This window comes from Camponotus floridanus, unplaced genomic scaffold (assembly GCF_003227725.1).
Source record: "Camponotus floridanus strain SB8 unplaced genomic scaffold, Cflo_v7.5 scaffold28, whole genome shotgun sequence".
Taxonomy (NCBI): Eukaryota; Metazoa; Arthropoda; class Insecta; order Hymenoptera; family Formicidae; genus Camponotus; species Camponotus floridanus.
This window is the reverse complement of record NW_020229414.1, coordinates 1,030,144-1,052,787: the sequence shown is the minus strand read 5'-3', so window position 1 is coordinate 1,052,787 and position 22,644 is coordinate 1,030,144. Positions and strand designations below refer to the sequence as shown.

The 22,644-nt window shown below is 36.6% G+C and overlaps 1 protein-coding gene across 1 annotated transcript; it reads right to left on the bottom strand.

Moving 5' to 3' along the window:
• Positions 1-78: 78 nt before the first annotated feature.
• On the bottom strand, positions 79-21,310 carry LOC105248887 (organic cation transporter 1). Its single transcript, XM_011253930.3, has 10 exons — positions 20,232-21,310; positions 12,993-14,740; positions 11,855-12,217; positions 4,127-4,385; positions 3,558-3,649; positions 2,789-2,992; positions 2,397-2,646; positions 2,173-2,304; positions 1,151-1,505; positions 79-890 (listed from the first exon to the last, which is right to left on the bottom strand). The coding sequence occupies exons 2-10, from the start codon at positions 13,116-13,118 to the stop codon at positions 614-616; spliced, it is 2,058 nt and encodes a 685-aa protein (XP_011252232.2). The 5' UTR covers positions 13,119-14,740; positions 20,232-21,310; the 3' UTR covers positions 79-613.
• Between the last annotated feature and the right edge of the window lie 1,334 nt (positions 21,311-22,644).

Genomic DNA, 22,644 nt, shown 5'->3' with positions numbered 1-22,644 from the left:
AGGCGACTGCTGGATTTTCCTTGGCGACTGTCTGGCCGCTTGTGTAATTTTCTACTTGCATCATAATATTGCAAAATCGACGATGTAAATGTGTTTTATTTCAGCATTTGAACTATAATGCGTGTAAAATATAGATCATGCATGGACTGACAAGATTTTTCTCGGAAAATCTCATCACAATCCCCACATCGATATAGGTATTAAGATATTTTATTTAAGCTAATTGAAATCACAACAAGATTTGTTTAATAAGGACAAAATGCAAAATCCACGTCTAATCAAAAACATAAAAAAAGTATAGGCATTACGCTCTAAAATTCTCACGGCGTTGATCCTGAACCCATACGCATATCAATCACGCACACGCATACATCGCGACGATAGGACACTTTCTTGCAGCATAGAAAAAGAAACAAGGATCGAGCCGTGCCACTGTTGTCGACAAACTCAGGCAGGTTTTACAAAGGAAGTACATTATAATAAATGGAAAAATAAATACAATGTGCGTGTGTGTCTATACTGATAATTATATAACACAATGTTTGTAAAGAGAATCAACTTATAACATTGTCTCTCTCTCTCTCTCTTTCTTTTTTTTCTCTTTTTTTTCGGCTCATTGCGACTTCCGGCACACGTTCACTTCCACTATCGCGCTAGAAGTTTTCGACCTGACAACTGTCTCGATGTTCGTCTCCTCTCCCTTGGACACGTTTAAGTTCCTCGCCTCTTCTTCTTTCGAAGGCAGTACGGCAGCTAGCTTCTCGCTCTCCGATGTAGTCGCAATTTCCTGTGTCGCGACTTCCTGTGTCGCGATCTTCGAGGTAGACGAGCGACTACCCGGTCCACCGTTCACCAGATACCTCAATGGCACGGTTTCGGACTTGCCTTTTCTGAAGCGCCAATATCAATTTATTTAATAAGTACGAAAGAGATCAAATTAATCATTAATCGAATAAAATCAGTCTTACTGATGTTTATCATATTACTTGATAAAAAAAATGAAGTTATTGAGATTAATTTGATAACAGCATAAATAATTATAAAGCAAGTTTGTAGGAATAATTTTAATTACGTTGAAATTGTTCCTTGAAAATGTTTTCCCTGAAAAGAAATTCTGTTTCTTGCAATTTTCGTGATCGAGATTACTAACTTTGGTATCGTCGGGCAGGACCACAGCTTGAAATCAGCCCCGAATTGCTCACCCTCCTCGATCGTCTGCGGCAGGTGGATGTTGAGCGTTTCCGGCAGGAATATGGAAGTGAAGGCGCCGGCAAGGCTCAGCGAGCCCATCACGATCAGGGGTAAGACTCTCGAATAGACCGCCAAATGAACGATGTAGGGAAAGGTGAGGAGGCCGATACCGGCGATGAAGGAAGCTATACCCATCGCCTGAGACCTTAGCACGGTCGGCAGTAACTCACCGACGAAGACGTAGAAGACAGCGAAGGACGCAGCGATACCGAATTTCCCGATCATCGCCAGGCTTACGGTCACCCAGACCGCGTCTGCTGCGACAAAGTCCGATCGTGTATATAAGTTATAAGTTGTATATAAGTTATATATTCCCTGAATCTCTTGATTAGAATCGCACATTTCATTGTCTTAAATTCTTCCGCTGATTCATTTTTAAGACGTAAAAATCTGACACTTGCGTTTCGTTGATTTCTAATAAGAGAAGTTATGCGTGCGGATAATAACTAATTTATAAGCAGGTCGAACGTTTACTCATAAACGTTGTGACGTCGGCACGACGGTAATTCACGTTCATATTAAACGTGTGTAAGTATGATAATATCATGACGAATTCAATAAGCTAATGACGTTTGAGGCCGCCGTGACGCAGAAGCGCGATTCGGCTTAATATTTTTATTCAATCTCGCGAAGATAATCAAATAATATGGAGATGAGCAACGCGAAGTAATAGCATTACACATTTATATTTATTTTGTATTGTTCTGCATTTTCGCTTCTTAAAGATATTCGCTATTATTAAAAAAATGAATTAAAAATATTTAAATAATTAAAAATATAATAAAAATGAAAAAATATTAATAATAATTTCGAGAGTAGAATTGTTGAATTAATTTCAAGAATAGAATTGTTTGGGAAAGAAAATTACTCTTTTTTTTATCGGAGATTTGAATTAGAGCAAGAGATGAATCGACAAAGTACCTTCGGGCACGAACATACACGACACGCAAGCGAGACCACCCAGCATCATGGTCACGCATAGTACCCATCGTCTGCCTAATCTGTCCATTGCGTACCACGTAATGAAGTACGATGGAATCTCTACGATACCTCCTGTAGAAAATAAACATAAAAAATCTCATAAATTTCGGATATATTCGTGAAATTTTTATAATAATTAAATCTAGATAAAAGAATTATTTTACCAATAAAGAAAGCCAAATAATCGGAGACACCTAGATTGGTCGTGTTGTAAGACAGTCCGTTGTACACCACCGCATTCGCCACCCAATCGAAAGCGAGAATAAAGAATTTTTTCCTGATATTCGGATTCGTAATCAGGTCCATGGGAGTCGCGGATGTTGGCGGTGATCTGTTCTCGCTCTCGATGTCGATATTGCCGTCGTTGGAATTCTTACCATTACACGATATTCCTTGCCTCTTTAATATTTCTATCTACAAATAATGATCGCTAAATTTCATACAATCTTCTCGATTATATTGAAAGAGTGAAAAAATAGGATATATTGTTTATACATTGTAAACTAACTTCGCGAAGAAATATGTATTGTAATAATTAAATATCAAACAAAATTACCTCCATTTTCCTGAGGAAATTCTTAGGCACTTTTTTGCCATTGATTTTCGCCATATTCTGAACTATTACTTCCGCCTCGTCTATTCTGTTTTTACTAAGAAGCCACCGCGGTGACTCGGGGATGATCCAGTAGTAACTGAAGAGAAGAATGAAAGGCACCGATGTGGCTAACGATAAGGTGTACCAGTGCCTTAATAAATATCCCTGACGGAAAGAAAAAATAAAAGCATGTACCAGCGAATGAAAACAAAAAATAATCTTTTATATCTCTATGGCCTCTTTTGCGTCACATAAATATTTTGGAATTTCACCATGAATATTTCCTTAACATAATTTTTGATATAGTTCTTCATATAATTTTAATATATATAATATTAATTTAATTTTTGTTAAAATATTTAATTATGATATCTTAATTATATTTATAATATCTTAACTTTTATTAAATTTAGAGTTAAGAACGCAATTCGGCGTGAAAACATTATTTCGAATTTATTATCTCTGTCGCGCACGTCACTTCAGGAACATCTGAATGTTTCTATTTGCATGCAGCGAATCACTCGCATTTGCATACGCTGGAACCATATGATGCACGCTGATAGATCGCTTGCAAAATGATCCGCGTTGTACTCTCGCGTTAAGTTTATTGTGCACGAGCTGTCGCCTCGCGCGATCATATGAGTGTCGCGACGTCGAGATTTTTATCACGAAACGTTGTTGTACATTGCTGTACTTTGCTTTTTCACATTTTATGAATGAGGACACTTACCAGCAACGCCAGAAGAGACATTGCCGTAGCGAAGAACATACAGATTACCATTCCGGCAAATGTCCGATATCTTGGTCCCATCAGCTCGAGAGCTATAATGAAATTTATCATGAAGAATCTTTGTTGATCTTTTATTTAGAAAGACGTTGCAATCTTTCTGATTCTTTCTCCTCCTTTTAAGTTCGCTTTTAAATGATCTTTAATTTGCGAATAAATAATTTAAAATATACATCTATTTATAATTTGATTTTATGCATATTCGAATATACATGTATCTTGATGTATATTTTGTATATGATGTATATTGTGTATATTTTTTAATCGTACATGTTTGTTTCTGCACACAATGTATATAAAATTAAAAATTAAATTTTTTCAACAAATTTGTCTAAAGTTTTTCGTCAAATTATAAATTGTGATATGATGCATCATATCACAATTTGATGATGGATCATAAATATGTCTCGAACTTTAAAGTAACATTTTTACTTAAAATTGGATTAAACTAATTAAATTATATATAACTAATTAAATTTTATATATAATTAAATTATGTGTGATTAACGTACCAAGTATAAAAGGTATCTGATAAATGGCAGGAAAAAAGAGACCATTCACAGTCCTCAGCGCGGTGTAGATCACGTAATTCGGACTGAAGCTCGTGGCGATGGAGAATATCACCTCGAGAAACAGAATCGCGAAGAAAGCCGTTCTTCTGCCCCATTTATCGGCGATCCAACCGAACACAACGTTGCCGAAGAGGCTTCCCACGTAGAAGAAAGTCGTCGACGTGGAAGGCCACCAGCTGTTGTCACATACCAGATCTAGCTATGTGGATATAGAATGCCATTAAACTACTTCGCCAACAAGAATATTAATATTTTGCATATTGGCGAAAGTGAACCAAGGAAATCAATTGAAGGAATAATTTTCAATTAGTGGCATAACAATAATAAATATGGAAATGAAAATGAAAAATAATAAAATATAAAAATATCAAGCGTAAATATTATTAATGTTATGTTTAAGTTATAATAGAAATAATTCATAAACTATGTGTGCTATTAATTGATAATAATTGAGTCGAGAAAAGCATGCGTGCTTTTATTAATCAAAGTGTTTCATAGCTTCTTCACTTCGCTTATCTAATCGAACGCCAAACAGTCGAGTATGAAAAAAATTACTATACAAATAAGATTCCAATTAGAACGGAATTCTCACAACTAACTAGATTATAAATATCGACATATAACAACTCGAGGAGATAAATCGATATCGCGGGAAGCGAAGAAGTCATTGCTCCGCTATCGTTCTTTTCGTATACATATGTATATAATACACATGATATGCAATTGCAAACTGTTTTGATTGCGAACTGTTTTGATGATTTTCAAATTTTATAAAGATATAATCGACATGTATCTCACGATTTGCGTCACGATATAAGAATACAAGTGCTATAATATTAGAATGCATTAAAGAGATTTTTAAATTAAATTAGAACTCGCATTCTACAAAAATACTATAAAAATTCATGTAGCATATGGCTGTCTAGGATGATAATCTAAGCTTATGCAGGCATATCTTGTACTTTAGAATTTGATACGAAAACTTTTCTTAAATTATATAAAAAATTTGAATTAAATTAAAAAATTCATAAGTGCACAGATTGGCCACAAAGTCATGGTGGATATTCGCTGACATTGACGGTAAACGTCATAAAGTGCTCTATACAGCCGCTACAATGGCGTACATGCGGCGGGCTGTGCGCCAACATTAGCGACGAACCGGATTGCGTGCTCGCACGCGTGTGAACACACGCGTCATTCGGTTGATCGTCATTTGCTCGTCGGTCCAGCATCGCTGGATGACACACGCACCCGCGTGCGCGCTTCAAAGAATGGAGCAGTGGTTGGAAGCTGGAAAGAGGGAGAGGGCGGAGGGGATGCTGCGCTGGACCAGTACAGCGCGATGGTAGAGGCGTTTCATCTCGTTGCGTTCACGCGGAAGGCTACCACCGTAAATGCGCTCGTGTTTATCGCGAGTGGGGAGAGCACGCTTACGTGTACGTGTACGAGGTCTGCATGTAAATTGCAAGCTCGCATGCGGACGCGCGTGTTCGTCCGAAGGACGCCAAGGTGTATTGGTAAGCTTCCCACAGTGAGAGGTGTCCATCACCCTCGTTTGACAGGAGGAACACGGTCCCCCTTCCTCTGCGCCCTTTAAACTTCCCCGTCTCTCTTTCTCTCGTGCACGATCTCGCGCGACAAAACCGATGTGATCATCTCAACGAGCGTATGTTTGTCAATGCAAATGATGACGATAGACGCCTACTGTGTACACTGCATTTTAATATGATACTAATTAAAGAATTGTGTATACATATGTTCTGGAAAATTACATTTTCTAATAAACTTGTTTTTCCGAATGTTGCTGAAGGAGTTACATAAAATGCATAAGAGTTATTTGCGCAAATTTTGTAATTTTTAATATGACTGAAAAAAATACGTTCTCATATATATAAATTTATATTTAAAGACAATTAAATTCCAATGAGATGCCTTTGATAAGTATTTATTATTCTTAATCAATTTTATAAGAAAAAGTGTCTTTACAACAGTTTAGAATAATTTAGCATCCGAAATTGGTATCGCGAAATGATAAAATTTTGAAAAAAATAAGGAATAAAATAAGGAAAATAGAGCATCGCGCGTATTTTCTTCAAAAATTCTCTCTCCCTAAAAGATAACATGCAACTGCGTGATTTACATCTTTGACATGCTCGGATGTAAAGATATATAATTAATGTTATTCGCAAAAACAACCCACGTACGAGCTGAATAAACAAAATCTCTTAATCGAGTGCCTATTAGCGCTTCGACAAATAAAGTCTGTCGGTACGTTTTAATGGCTTTGACACGAAGTTTGATTTAAGCAAATTGCCACTCACGGACTTTCGAGGTCTGTGCGAAACGCGCAAAAGATAAATTGCGCGGAAAGGCAGAAGAGCACCCGCTGATGCTATCGAGTTATTGTCAAGGGCAGTGCGCGCCGCCCATAAGGACATTAATAACACATAATATGTATTTTGTCACCCTGACACACTTTGAAATCACTTGATATTGATATGACCGCGATACCGTTCGCTTTAGCGATTGTTTATGCAATTTGTTGCACAGATTCGAAATCGATATTGAATTCGATAAAATACATACGGCATAATTACATGTAATTTATTGCAAAGTATAGGAATCACAAGATAGGAAAAAAAAAGTACGTGGAAAAATGCATCACAGATTTAATTAATCAAATTAAATCTGTGATGCATTTTTCCACGTACACTGAACTTCAAATAATAGCACAATACTCAAAAGTTTCTATTTATCACACGATACTCATGTAACAATAAGATCACAGCCATTATTTATAAACTCGATGTACGCGAACCGCGAATTTACATGTCTCGGATTTATGCAAACATATGACGCAAAGATAAGTAAATCCTACCCTTCTATTTTCCATTCTGTATCGTTATCATTTTCTATCGTATGTTGCACTTGTTCGTTTTATTCATCCCCTTTTATTATTTCCATGATGCTTGCTTTGCTTTATGCTTTGTTTCGATTACGAGATAATCACGATGTATCTTTCACATAATGAATTAAAATACTTTGTGACTTTGAAAAAAACATATATTAAACGTGACTTTGAAAAAAACATATATTAATGTGACTTTGAAATTAAATCAGTCACATTAAATGTGACTTTGAAAAAAACATATATTAAAAACATATATTAAAAATTCTTAGAAAAGATATTAGTATGATTGATTTGTGTGTTTGTTACAAAGTATAAATAACTTAATTTTTTTGTGCAATGGATGTTTTTAATCTCTATAGTCTAAATTATATAGTCTAATTTAATCTCTATAGTCTAAATTATTTTCGTTGTTGATTTAAGATGAAGAATTTCGTAATCTATTGCGTATATGCTTTCGTTTTAATATAGGATTTTTTATTCAGATCATTGAACATCAATCTAAAGTCAGCGATTTTCAAGCATTCTCACGTATCCATGCATATTCATAATCCATTAAGATGCTTGCTGGTCCGCGTGATATTCAAAATGACGGTAGTCCGAGAAATCAAGATAGAACAAGCAAGAGAAAACTTTATTAATTTTAGAAAATGATTTGTCCAGTTACTGCAAATAACAAGTTAGCAAAAGCTATTTTTTATAAATGCATAAAAAAATAACTACGGAAAATGATACTAATAATAAAAGATAGTTTACATATAATCGGTGTTATTATGTCATTTACGATAATAGAATTACCGAAAATATATTTTTTGAAGGCTAAATCAATTTAATTGTAATTATAATGGCCTTATAAATATATACAGCAGAGGCTACCGATGTAAATTACGCATAAATGTGATATAAATTACGAAATATGTATATAAATTATTTTAGCATGCTATAAATTAAATTCAGGCGGAGGGAGAGAGGAAGTGGCGGATATTGTGGTATATTCGTCTTGGCCGCTTGTCATATGTCGACACGGAAAAGACAATGACCTGTTCCGCGGTCTCGTGCGGCCTAGTGTCATTAGAGTGGAGCTCCTAAATCGAGCACAATAAATCATCGGATCGGAAGTAAAGGATACAAGGCGAATGCCCACGCGTTTTTTTTGCCATTCTGGCCTCTTGTTTCTCCCTCGTCCGATATATAAACAAACACATCCGAAAAAAAAATTTAAATCGGATAAGCATTTTAAGATAATAATTTCATCTCGTTCTAACGAAACGTGCTAATTAAGTGATGCTAATCAAGTAAATATTTAGGAAAGTTAAATAATTGGAAAATTTCGAATGACACTTTAAAAATACACATACACACATTGCACATTGATGTCTTTAATAATATCATTAGTTATTTTTAAAAATGCAAATTATACTATATCTCGTTGAATATTCAATAAAAAAGATAAAAGCGAAAAAAAACACGTGAAAATGTGAAAGAAAAAGATAGAAAGAGAGAAAAAGAAGAAAAAAAAACGGAAGCTTGTCACGTTGAATCCGGTAGTGACCAAGTACGTAGGAACATATACCCTCTACATGAAGAGAGCTGGCAGTTTGTGCGAGGCGTTTGATGTGACATATCACATGACCGGATGCGGGGGTAGGTAAATTGGTCGGCAATTGCTGACGCCACCAGAGCTGCAACCTATCGGCCAGTCACTCGGTCGCTCATCAACCTTGTTCACCTGTTGATGATTCTCGTTGTTGAATTCTTGCGAATCGACCCTTTGACGGTATCTTAGAAATCCGTGCGTTAACGCGAAACGTTACTCTTCTCGAGATTTCGAAAAATTTACTCATCAATTATTTATGTCATCCACGCATGACGCAAATTATCAGTTATTTTTTTCATCCAGAATTTAAAATCTCATATCATTTATAATAATTTATAGAAAATTGTTACATATAATAATCCTCTTTAAATCCGAAAAACCGTAAAAGCAATAAATTTTTCACAATTCCAATAATAATTTATTCCCTAATTCGATAATAATGTAGCATCTCGCGTAGGACACATTTACAAATAAATTTATTTCCCACGCGTTTATCGTATTAAATTAAATCTCTCTACAAAAGAGAGCTAAATTCGGCCGTTGTATTTCACGTCGGTTAAATAAATTTTACGGATGATTAATTAAAAGGACGGAAATGCAGTGGTTGTAATTCATGTAATTCTACTGAATAAAAACCGACAACAGGGCGCGTAAACATTGGAGAGAACGAATAAATATAGAATAAACATAAATGCGATACTGAGGTTTAACATCGCGCTTATCAGATATTTTGAGGAATGCACGGAGAAAATTAATAATAATTCTCTGATTTATCATAAGCGGCGTCATATAAACGAACGAATTCACGCAGATAATATCCGTGACTATATAGATAGGTAAAATAAATACAGCCCATACAATTTCGAGACGTATTTACTTTTAAAAAAAGCATCCCTGTTTCGCTGTTTCGATAATGCGGATTTGCCGTGAAATTTCCAGTCATGCATTATCTCTATGCAAAATTTTATAGCCGTTATCTCGTAATCAATATTCAAATTCATCATCAGTTAATAATTTTCTTAAACGATGCCCGCTATAAAATTATGATTCAATCGGCTTAATAAGATTAGTAGAACTGAATAAAAGAAAAGAGGAACACAAAAAGAACGTTCAGATTTTCGACCCCGTGCATTGCGATCCCCGTTACGTCAACAGTTCATGTCGCGTTGTCTAATTGTGGCAATTTAATAATGTCTTAATGAACACTTACGACTGTTGCTACATGACAGCGAAGTTTACCCAGTTCCAGGGTCCAGCTGTTTTCTTCAATATTTAAATGTACGGCGGAAAATTGTTACGACTTCTTTCGGAAACGCGATACGTGGTGTTAACTTGATTAAACGCGGACTTGCCTGGTCTTCTGCAAGATGTGACGTTTTGCGACGAAAACAAGATGTAAAATTACAAATATAGCGCGAGGCGGTGCTCTCGGAAGTAAAATAAATCGCACGTGATCCGCATCTATATATAAAATAATTTTGGTAAAAAAAAAGTGTCAAAAATGCAAATTCGCATTTTCTCAAATATCGTTCTCGCATTTGCGCACTTGATAGCGGAAACGTAATCTTCATAATAAATATGTTTACGAGCGACATTGAGGATTTCATGCAAGCGAGACGAATGATTCTCGTTGTAGACAGAGGATGTGACGAATCGCTGAGGAATAAGACTGCTTTGAGACATGCTAATTTTGCGCACTTTTAATCTCACACATCATGTTGGAAAAATTGCTTCGCGTAGTTAGTTGCAAGCACGCTATTCTTTAATAGGCCAATTTCCTTCTTTAATCTCATCACATTCGATAAGAAGTATTATTTTTTTTTTACTGAATAATATTAATCATCGTGAAAAATCTTATTTCCTCTTTTAATATAATCCTCTAGCGGTGGGAACTTTTTTTTTTACGACAATGATGGAAATCGCGGTGAGATAATAAACGCGGGAATGATACGTCTCTCAACATTTGATTTCACGATATCGCGCTTAATCGGACCTAATCGCGCGTAATCCGCTCTCCGCCGTTTAATCCGTTCGCGCCAATCGTTCCCATCATCGTCGACAAATACTTCACGGAAAAATGAGAGATCGTCACGGAGACACGTAATTTCGTTCCGCGAACGGGACCGCAGAAGCTCAGCGCGATGCACAATCGTCACTGGGACAGCGCTACGAAGTCAAAGGCCAAGGCGACGTGGGTGAAATCCGATGCTATGCAAGGAAGAAATTCGCTGATGATGATTAAGGCCGAATAGTAGGAATATTAAGCAAATCGTCGTGCCATATTTCGCGCTACAATGTATCAAAGTTACTCGCGCGAGAGAATCGCTTCTTTCTCTTTTTGCGAATTTGCGAAAAAAGAAATTTCTCGTTCCATCTTTCAAGCATATAATAAGAGATCTTTATCATTATAAAATTAATTTTATTATTAATTTTAAAATTAATTTTATAATAATTTTATAATAATTTTATAATAATTTTATAACGATAAAATTTTATAATTTTTTTATAACGATAATTTTATTAATATAAAATTAATTTGTCATCGAGGAAGAAGTAAATTAATGCGAATTGAATAATTTCAATTTGACGGTAGACGATGGAAACAAGTAAATCAACATTTCGTAATTTTTCAGCAATTATAGTCGCCATTATTACGCGTCGTTTCACAGGTTTCTTTTATAGGCATGTACTTTGTATTTGAGAAATACGCAGCCATTCGACTCGTAAAGTCGAAATTACCCGCAATGATTTAAATTCTTTACAACATATATTATACTTGCGTAACGACACATAACAACATTATTACTAGCAAATTAGGCATGTCTGTAAGAGGAAAGAACGCAGAATGTATACTCTTTGATTTTTATAATTTTATATCCCTTGTATTGATTTCTTTACGCGATTATTCATCGTCAAAGAATAATTCTTTTCTTTATCAAGGAATTAAATTTAAAAATTAGCGTTCGGATTTTCTCTTACATTAAAGCCATCCAAACAATCCGCAGAAACTGCCATTGCCCACACGCAATCAGTGCGAGACACGAATGTCTCGAGTGCCTCATGACGGAAACAGTCGCTTCGACGAGCGAGCAGCATGCAGTCTCTCGTTCTCTCTGTCCTTCTCTCTATCAAAGAGAGGTGAAAGAGAGAAAGTCGAGTTTACCTCGGTCACGAGGGTGCTGTCGTAGTCCCTGGTGTCGTAGTTCCATCCGTACCGGCACTTGCTGATCGGCCAGTCGGGGTTGCTGACCGGCGGCGATCGGCTCGTCGACGGACGAAACGACGTGGTCGGCAGCGACGTGCCGTCAGTGACGTTCTGCGGATCGTCGACGTATTGCAGCCACGAATCGATTATCTCCGTGTAATTCACGTCGTACATTTGACACTTGGAGTAAATCCTTCTGCCGTCAGACTTGACCGAGTAGGGCAGCGAGAGCGCCTTCCTCTCCTCCAACGACATCAGGTCCGTCAGGTTCTCCAACTCCGGTATCCTGCACCAGTGTTCTGGCGAGGCACTCACGAACACCTGTTCCGAAATTGAAAGTCTTAAATAAAAAATGTGTGATAACTCGGATGTATTTCGCATCTGATACTGTTTGTAATATTGCCTCGATTTAATCTAATTTCGTTAATTCAATAGACTTTATTTCCGTGAAATTCAATATAAATACGTTTGATATTTTATGAATTTAAATACCTGCGATATTATTAATTTATTGTTTGTTTTCGTACATTTTATATTTCAAGAGAGTAAATTGTCAAGTTATGCATTAAATTATATTTTCGTGAAATTTCTCTGCATTAAAATGCGCACGTAATAGCAGTAACTATGTTTTATCTGTTAGCAAAACTGTTGACATAATTTAATACCGCGATGTTAATTATAACGACATGCTTCAATTTACCAATTAAATCTATTTATTTATCTTACGCGTTGTAATTTCGCAATTTATGTTTTTTCAAGATATAAATTATTGTAAAATTTTTTAATATAGAATATTAAACAATAATTTTTACCATCATATTATATAAATAATCAAAAAGAAATCATTATCAAAATTTTTCGACTAATTTCGAAAGATTAATAATCTGTATAATAATCTGCATAATAATCTAATATAATAATTTAATTATATTAAAAAAAATCTCAGAGGAATATTCATATATTCGAAACTATTTGAATTAAGAATGCAATTTTTAAAAATATTGAGTCGCGATTTTCATTCAGCGTTCAATCTTGGTTTCTGCAACCACCCTCAAACCTCCTGAAACGAAGCATAACAAGAGACAGGAGCGCTTACTTGCGAGAACGCCAAGAAGGCGGCCGGCAGGGTGGCGGGTATGCACAGCAAGTAGTACATGATGTTCTGGTATCGGCCCTTCTCTCCCACGTGTACCAGCACCTCGTCGAAGTCGATCGAGCTCATCTTTCCGGCGGTGTCTCTGCGACTCTGCCGTGTCTCAATCTCAGCTTCACCACGACGACGACGGTGGTAGCGGCGGCGGCGGTGGCGGCGGCGGTGGCGATGACGACGACGGCGACGATCGTGCACGATGCGTGGTACACCTTCGAATTACACGGCATGACCGCCGTCGCTCATCCTCGAAGGCAGCCACGCCGAATTACAAACGCACGTTTCCCGCCCGTCTTCGTTGGACCGCGCGCCGAGGAAGTCTTTCCTCCTCCTTGGCGCTGCCTGCTCTCTTCTCGTCACCTCCACCCCCGCCTCCTTCTCTTCCACCTTCTCGTCCTCGTCCTCCTCCTTCGCCTCCTCGTCCTCCTGCCGTCCCTCTGCCGCCTGGACACTGGATCGGATGTAACCCCGAGCGTGTCGAATCGGCCTGTTTTGCGAGAGCGACGAGCTTTCCACGATTCGGACACGTATTAGAACGCTAATCTGGTCGTTCGGGGATCCAGGATCGCGCACGATATCATTAAGAGTATTAGCGAATCGCGGTTGATCGGGATCGAGATGCCGATTTCCATCCGGCTGGAACGAACGGGTCGCATTTCATGTCGCATGTCGTATCGAGAGTACGATTTTATGGAGTCTGATCAGCGCCGACCGAATCCCCTTCGAGAGATTATCGAAAGCGCCGAGTATCGCGCTCGATCAGTTTGATCCTTGACGCTTCGGAGGACATGAATCGTGTCTCAATCGCGAAAATTTGAGGATAAAAAGAAAAAAAAATAGGAAAAAGAGTAAACTCACTTGATCGCGCAGTCTGGCCCCAATCGGTCTTTTTCCACTCGCGACTCTTCACTTTCACCCCACCACTATTATCTCGAAAGAATCGAGTTAATCTTCGCTGATCCTCTCGTCAAACATTTGACAATCTTTACAGTATCGTTATCTCGAACAATCACCGCAGGTAGCCCAAAGTCAAATATTGAACTTCGCATTTCGCGAGTCCCCCGAATCGTTCGTCTGATCACGCAAACTTCTTCCACTGAAGAATCCGATTCGTTCGTTCACGGCACTACGCAGGTCGACGTTCACTCACCCTCATGATTGTTTACGGAAGTGACGTGCGTCCACTTGACTCTCCCGTTATCTCTTTCTCCCTCGACACGCGCTTCGCCGCTCTCGCTGCAGCTTGGCTGCTGCGACTGTGACACTTCTCGGCACCGCTCGCGACTCACTCGCGACAACGCAGCGGTTCCTCGTTTACGAGGGACCGTCCCTTCATCCTCCGCGTTCCTCGTCCGCTCGCTACGTCACGATCGCGATCACGGGATCAGCGTAGATCCCGGAATCGGCTCTTGACTTGATGATGATGATGATGATGATGGTGTCGTCGTCGTCGTCGTCTTCGTCGTCCGCGCGATAGAGCGACTCATAGGCCGCGGGCATCGCGACGATCAGCCATTGCCGGAGAAGACCTCCTCTCGTCTAATTCTACCGAACATCATCTTCGTCGAGGTCTCGCCTCCTCCTCTCTCGGCTGATCGAGAGTCACCGCCGTCGTCGCTTCTCGATCAAGCGCGTTACCGCAGTCTCCGGACGCTCGTCCGCCTCGCCGCTTCTCTTTCTCTCCTTCTCTCTTTCTGCAAACGAAATTCCCTTCATAGTGCACGCTATCGTAAGTGCTCGCTATTCGCTAGCTTCCGCGTGCGACGCGCACAATCGTCACGACGGAGATAAGGCCGGCGGATTCTGACACGAGGGTCAAATTCCGCGTCCCCTCGTCTTCGAAGAAACGTTTCTCTGGAAAAACATGTTAGAATCGCGAGGCGGTTATCTGAAAAAATGATGAGGCTTGAATAATATCGTTTAACGATAACAGATATGGGGGATTTATTTCTTGACGTTGATGTTGACGAAGGATATTTCTCCCATCATTTTTTTTTCTCGAGAGAGAAAGTGTAGCGAAATCCTCTTACTGTTATAAAACTTGTATAGATCTTTCAAAGATTTATGTTATTCACTACAATAGTTATAGAAACAATTCTTATAGCTTCTCAAGATCGGGATTTTACACGATTTATTACTCGGGATATTAATTTGTTTGCATTTGTGCGCGTCAATTATAACTACTTATGAGCTCTACATTTTGAAATCTGTATAATACGATAAGTTTCCTCACGTTTTTCTCAAATTTTATGTATATCCACTTAAGAATTTAAATTCAGTGTAAATAATCTTGTTGAAATTTTAATTTTTCATCTATAACATTTATTTTCTACATCACTCTGACACTATTTGCGATATGGATCTGCTTTATTAATTCAATTAAAATTAATTTAATCTTATTCAACACATATCTAAAAACGTAAATAATCAACAAAAATCGAAATTAGAAAATCATAAATATAAGTATTTCTTTAGACACATTTAAAATAAATCAATAAAAAATTTCTAATTAATCATAAATATATCGAGAGCTTCTTAAATCCCGATCTTCATATAACGTAAATGGATGATGAATAAAAAATCCGAGCGCTTTTATCGCTTTTATTCGAACTTATTAACCTAATTAGATTGGGTCTCCACAATTAGATCATCGGTAAAGTGCGTCGATAAAATATGAAAAATTTGCACACACACACGCGTACCGGAAAAATTGTAAAAATAACAAAAGAGAGATAAATAAAAGCACGCTTATGTGATAAGTAAAAAGGAATGATTCGATTTCGCGTCTTCCGACAAAAGAGTACGCATATCTTCTATTATCTTCGTAGCATTATTTTCACAGCGTCGAGATGTGTTGCATTATTTTCACAGCGTCGGAATGTGTAGATGCAACAGTGCGAGCAGAATGCAATTTCTCACTCACTTGACGTTAGAAGAATTGCGCGTTCTTCCTACAGTAGTAAAACTGTCCTTTTAAATTAAAAGGGTGTATTTAATTTTTTTTTTATTAATTTTTTTTAATTTGATAAAGCACAAGTTTTTAAGTAATAAGACAAAGAAAGGCCAATTCTTCGCCAAGATTTTAAAAATAAGATATAAAATTGGAATGCGGAAACATGTTTGAAACTACATATGAGGAAAAGAAAAATTCTCATACAATAATGATTTAATAGCGTGTCTATTTGAAGATTCTTATAAATAGTTTTTGCAATCATTAATAAAGATTGATTGAATTTTTGCCTTCTTCTTAGAATCGAAAAATAAGTTAATAATAAAATTCAGTTGATACATATAAAATTCAGTTAAATTTTATGAAAGAACAATTTAGCATGAATTATTATGGCCAATGTATATGTACTCTCATAAAAGATGAAATGTCAGATATTATATATCGAATAAATACAATAATAACGAGATTCACAGAAAACATTATCTCAACAAAATGCATCGACTTGTAGAAATGCGTTCCTATCGGCAATTGAGAATAATAACATGTAATTTCAAATTTACATCATTTGATGTGGACTATGATAAGTAGAGGAAAATAAACATATTTCTCTGTTCGCTTTTAATTCATTCGTAAATTACGATCATCCGCTGCCATGAGTTGCAATAAATTGACTGCGTATTGCAATTTAATTTTTTTTATATTTTTTATAGATGTAAGAATCTCATGCGAGCGTAACTTTATTTATACATTGTGCGTATCTAGCTAATATATATTCAGTTATCAACTACTAACAAAGTAAAGAAAATATCTATATGTGTTATGTCATGTCATTTATCATTGTATGTTGTATTTCGTAAACGATCTCAGCATTTATTACTCTTTGATATTTAATCTTTCTGTAAGATGCATAATATTTATTATATATTTCTCATCTTGTAATGCTGTCAGTTATATCAGCAGGTTCTACTCGATATCTGCTGAGAATTTGATTGCAAATTTCATTGCGCAGATCCTGCTCGGTTTCTGCAATCAATCTGACATCAAACTGTTTTGCGCAGGTCCTGCTCTATTTTTGTCGCCAATCTTCTATAATAATTTTATACAACTTCTGTTCGATTTCTGCCAACAATCTGACATCAAATTGCATTACTCAGATTTTGCTCGATTTCTGCAATCAATCTAATATCAAACTGTGTTGCGCAGATCTTGCTAGATTTTTGCCACCAATCTGCTATGATCATTTTAAACAAATCCTGTTTAGTTTCTGCTATCAAATTATGTCAACAGGTTTTGTAACATTTCTACTGACATTCTGTTATCATTATTTGATATAACAAATTTTTTATACAATATGCAATCTTACTGTCGACAAAAATTTGTAGCAGAAATTGGCAAAATCTGTTTGAACAGACTTTGCTGCCTGGGGACATGCCTACGTGCTTGTCGACAAATTAATATTGTCACGAAATCGTCAATAATCAAGCCATCGTGTAGTGCACACGTTTCTATCTTATCTTTGAATTTTTTTCCTTTTACTGTTATTTCTCTCATCAAGTATTGATAAAGATGAAAAAAAGATTTAAAATGCCAAGATTGCCAAGATTTTATTTATTATCTTCTGGAAACAACCTGTAGAGTTTTTATTAGGATGTGGCGTGATCGTGATCTGCAAGTAATTTGAAATATCTTTGATGATGTAAAATGTTTATAATTTTATAAATTGAAGCTAATAATCTCATAAGCAAACTGATAATGTAACTTTGCATGCAATAAGGTACGCCATATTCGTATAATTTCGTATGACTGATAACGATATGCATACAAAATAGTTGATCCATTTGCTTCGTAATTGTCGTATTTTGAATGAACGTCATAACTTAACTCGAATGCTATTCTTTGGAGAATTGTAATGGCAAACGGATCCAGCTTAACTTGTTTTCATCAATAAATCAAATTCATATTCTCTTATCAATCTCAACTGAAATAAAATCCCATTAATTAGAATTTGTACGAGATAAGTAACATTAATTTGTAATCTGTTCTGTATCAAAACGATTAGCAATAAACAATAGCATCTTGTTCGAGATTTCGATTCTTATTACAGTATAATCTCGATTAATAATATAATTTATTCCTAATAAAATAATCAATAATGATAATTTGATAATTTAATCAACAATATTTATCAATATTTTTTACAAGAATAAAAAAATATTTCCTTTTTTGAAAGTAGAACAATAATAGATAATTAAATCATACTGTGATAATTAAATCATACTCTCTTATTGTGTCTTTATATAACGTATACAAATCCTAATTACGCAGGCGGTTTCTTCAATTTGTAATCCCACACGAATACACACAAAAGGTTGACATTTTTTTTATTTAACGGGTTATAGTTGGCGTCAGGTAATTCTAGAACTCGGAGAACATACGGTACGCGAGTGCGTACGCACGCATGTGCACGCTCGCGCCTCTCATTGTTCGTTACAATTACGGATGACGTCACGAGTGCAAACAATGTCATTCCGTTTCGCACGCCTTCGCATTCTGCCTATCCCTCTCTTTCTTCCCCGTGCACGATCTCCCACTTCATCGTCTCCGCTGTTTTTGTCATCTGCGTGTTCGCATGCGAATCCGCGCGCCTACGCGATACTTCTTACGCATTCCATACCGTAGGATCTTCTGCAGTTTTACAGAAATTGCATATTTTTCTTGTTTTTTATTTTCTCTCGCTAAAAGTTTTATTGTACTTTTCTTTTTTAATAATATCTAATTTCTTAATGCGTTTAAGAATCCATAATTTAATAATGTATAATTTGTCGCGTGTAAATTTTGCAACTCATATAAAAAGGAAATATATCTGTTAAATTGCATCAAAAAGATGTCTATTAAAGTATATATTCGTGATAAATATTGTAAGAATAACAGGAGAAATATTGAAAATTGTATTTACATTTTTTTATTGAGTTTAATAGACGTGTGAAAATTTTGCATGCTTTCAAAGATGTCACAAATTTTCAACAATGTTACTCATTATAATATCCAATAAAATCAATAACGATATTTATCGAAGATGATTGAAATTCTGCAAAGATGTTACTTAGTTTGTGGAATTTCAACTAAATGCTCTCCGCGATGGAAATTGAAATTTTATTGATGCAATGCATATATGTATAAATGATGCATTTTACGTTGTTTTATTTATAAGATGTACGAGAAAATAATGAGGAAATTATGTTTTTAAGTATGTTTGTGCGTATTTTAAATTTTTTGCATTGCAACAATGAAAATAGAAAGAGAGACAATTTATAAATAACATTACAAATTTATCGTTCTGCTTTGTAAAGACTTGGCAATCTCACTCACACACATATTTTCAAATATTGTAATTATAGATAATTTATAATCTGTCAATTTAACAAAATTATCGTCGCGACAGATTTAACAGTTTTATTTAATAAATATTTATGAGTGTTGTATGAAAATTCGATTTTTAGAAGTTCGAGTTTTAAAATCAATTTCAAGAATCATCTATATTTATGTACCTGACCAAATTAAGGCTGTAATCGTGTCTATACTAGCGATTGTATAATAGCTATGCCTGATAAGAGAAATGGTAGCGGAGATGACGTGTTTCACTATGACGTAGATTTCTCTGACGCGATCTCAACTGATCGAACCTGTTATGAAATGCAAATGCAAAGAAGATTTCGTATATCTGGAAGAATTTTTGGACATAATAGCATATTTTTAAACAAAAAAGTGTAAAGTGTCATTAATATTAATGCTGCATAATATAGTTTCGCATAATTCGATGACTCGATTATTTTTAATATGAAATATTTATCTATCAATAAGTGCATTTTATGAAAGACATATAATGTACTCCATTTTTATATATTTTATATTTATTTCATATATTTTATATTTTCATATTTCATTTGTTATCAAAAGATAATTTATCAAAAGGGATTTTTAAGGGATAATTTAAGGGATTAATAGCTTATTTTTTATTTACACTATTATACTATTTGAATGTAAAATCCTCAGATAATCAATTGTTACTAATAATATTTTTTAACTTTACCATATGACGATTCGAATCGGAGAATTAATTAAATTGCAGTCAGCATTAAAATAATGTAATATTCCGATTGAAAAATCTGTTCCGCTAAATCACCAAATTCGTAATTGCTATTCAGCCTCGTGAATGAATGATCATCCGGTCTTACCCTGATATCGATCAATCCCTGCGATTCCCTATCGCAAGGATCGAAGAAAGCTCAATGAAGCGCGCGCGTCCGGCTGTCATTTCCTCTGTGCTACGCTGATTGAAATGCGACAGCGCGCAGATGGGGCTGATGACGAGAACGATGACGACGATGATGACGACGATGATGCTCTCTTGGATGGACCACTTCGGATAAACTCACCGCCTTTTCTTCCTTCGTAAGCCGCACGTACACAAGAGTGCCTAAGGGATCACTGTATAAGGCCCCGATTGACGCTGGTTCGCAAGCACGCAAGCACGCACGTACGCACGCAGCAAGAGACACAAACGCACGCACGTACACGTACATTCACTTAACGCGGCACTCGGAAGTTCGGTGGAAGCCACGAACACTCTTGAGCGAATCAATCGAATCACTGCACCGCCCGGCATCCGGTCACCTCCGTTCTGCCATGACGATATGTCGTATCTATATATGTATATATTACGCGTGTATTTATTGAAAATAACGCGTTTCACAATTCTCGTCTTGGACCACCGTCGTGAGTCATCCCCTCGCGCGCACCGCCGACGAGGGATGACGAAGAAGATCAGGAAGATATTCGCGAGATAAAGGGACAGATTTGAAGTTTTCCGGTGGATATCTTCGATGAAATGATCCGGAACGTCGTCCTCTCGTAATCTTGCACCCCTCCGACTTATTGTTACGATCTATTTCTTCGTAATTGCTCTCTTCCTTACCCTTGTTACGTTCTCCGTTTCTCTTTTTCTCTCCTTCTTTCTTTCGTTCTCGATTTCCTTTCTCTTTTTTCCCTTTCTAAAGTATCATTGCACTCTCTAACTTTTCCACTTTTTCTCAACTCGTCTTTTTTTCTCCGCTAATCTATCTCACCCTCTTCCTCTAGAATGCAAAGAAGCGCACCACTATCTACTGCTAGAAGGAGCAAGTGACCGAACTGAAACTGAGGCTATCGTGTGTAGATGCAAGGGGTCCAGCGCGTTATCCCGGCCTCGTATCTATCATTTCGAGGCCCCCCCTCGGCTTCCCCCTCTGCCACCCCGCGAATCCGATCGCTCGATCTCCCTCGATCGGATGTACGAGCCTCTCGAATCCTCTCGCTCTCGCACGACCCCCTCTTTCCGCCCCTACCATTTGCCGACAACGATCCTCCGGGACCGCTCTCCCCCCTGGCTCCCAACTATCGTCCTAACCGAGGTGGCCCTCTCGGTATAAACGCGACACATACATAGGCGGCTATCTCGACTATTAATATATAAAAGGGGTTCCTCGACACTCGCCGCCCGGTAATTGTGTCCGCGCGGCCCGCACAGCCCGGTGCTCTCTCGACGATTTAGATTTCCACAGCGGCCTAAACCCTTTCTCGCCTTGTTTCTCTCTCCTTCTCTCTCTCTCTTTTTCTTTCTCTTTCCTTCTCACTGATCTCTCTCAATCGTTTGGTCCCAGCAATCGCAGAGATGATTGAATCTATCCGAAGATATACTTGCCTTCTTCGATGAAGATACGTCATTTTAATTTCTACAAAGTGAAAAGAAGGAAGTTAAATTTTTTTAAATAACATTATCAAAATTAAAATGGAATAATACGTTATCGCGTTATAGAATAATTTACAAAAATTAGATATTCTGTTCTATTCAGAAATAAATGAACAGCTCTCTTTCGTTTCTTTCTTATTCTTTCAGAGAGTTATATAAGAGAAGGATTTTATCGATTTCTTATTTTTCCAAACACGCGTTTTCGTTCTGCTATAAAAAACGTTTATCAAAGACGTGACGCTTCAAGAGCGTAAGGGTTTATATCAATCATGATCGAACGGGGTCGGAAGGAACATCTTGTCGCTTCATTTAAATAAGAGCACTCGGCAGGGTAAGATAGTCGTACACATCCGTGTGCTCAAATCAGACTATAGCGGATGCTATTGAGGCAGATCCGCGGAGGACAGGATATTATCACACTAAATCTCGCATTTGTACATTTAAGCACGCTATCCAAGTGGGAAGGTGCAGTGTAGTAGAAAAATATGTCATGCGATTTTTTTTTTAATGGAAAATTTCGATGTATACGTTCCATTTTTTGATTAATCTTTTTTATTATTCTCCTTTTAAATAAAATTAATTTCCTTCAATATTATAATAATTGATATAGTTACGAGATTTATAATTCTAAAAGATAATTAGAGAAACAAAACACACACACACACGTACATATGGAAATGACTTTTGTTGTTAAATTGGTATAATTAAATTGGTTAAATTGACATTAAATGGATTTTTTAATTTTTGTTATTAAGGAAATCTTATTATTTGATATTTGATGTATCAAGTCTGATGCTATTTACATTAAAATAAATGCTATAGTGATAGTATAAAGAACATCCCTATACATATCTCTTGTT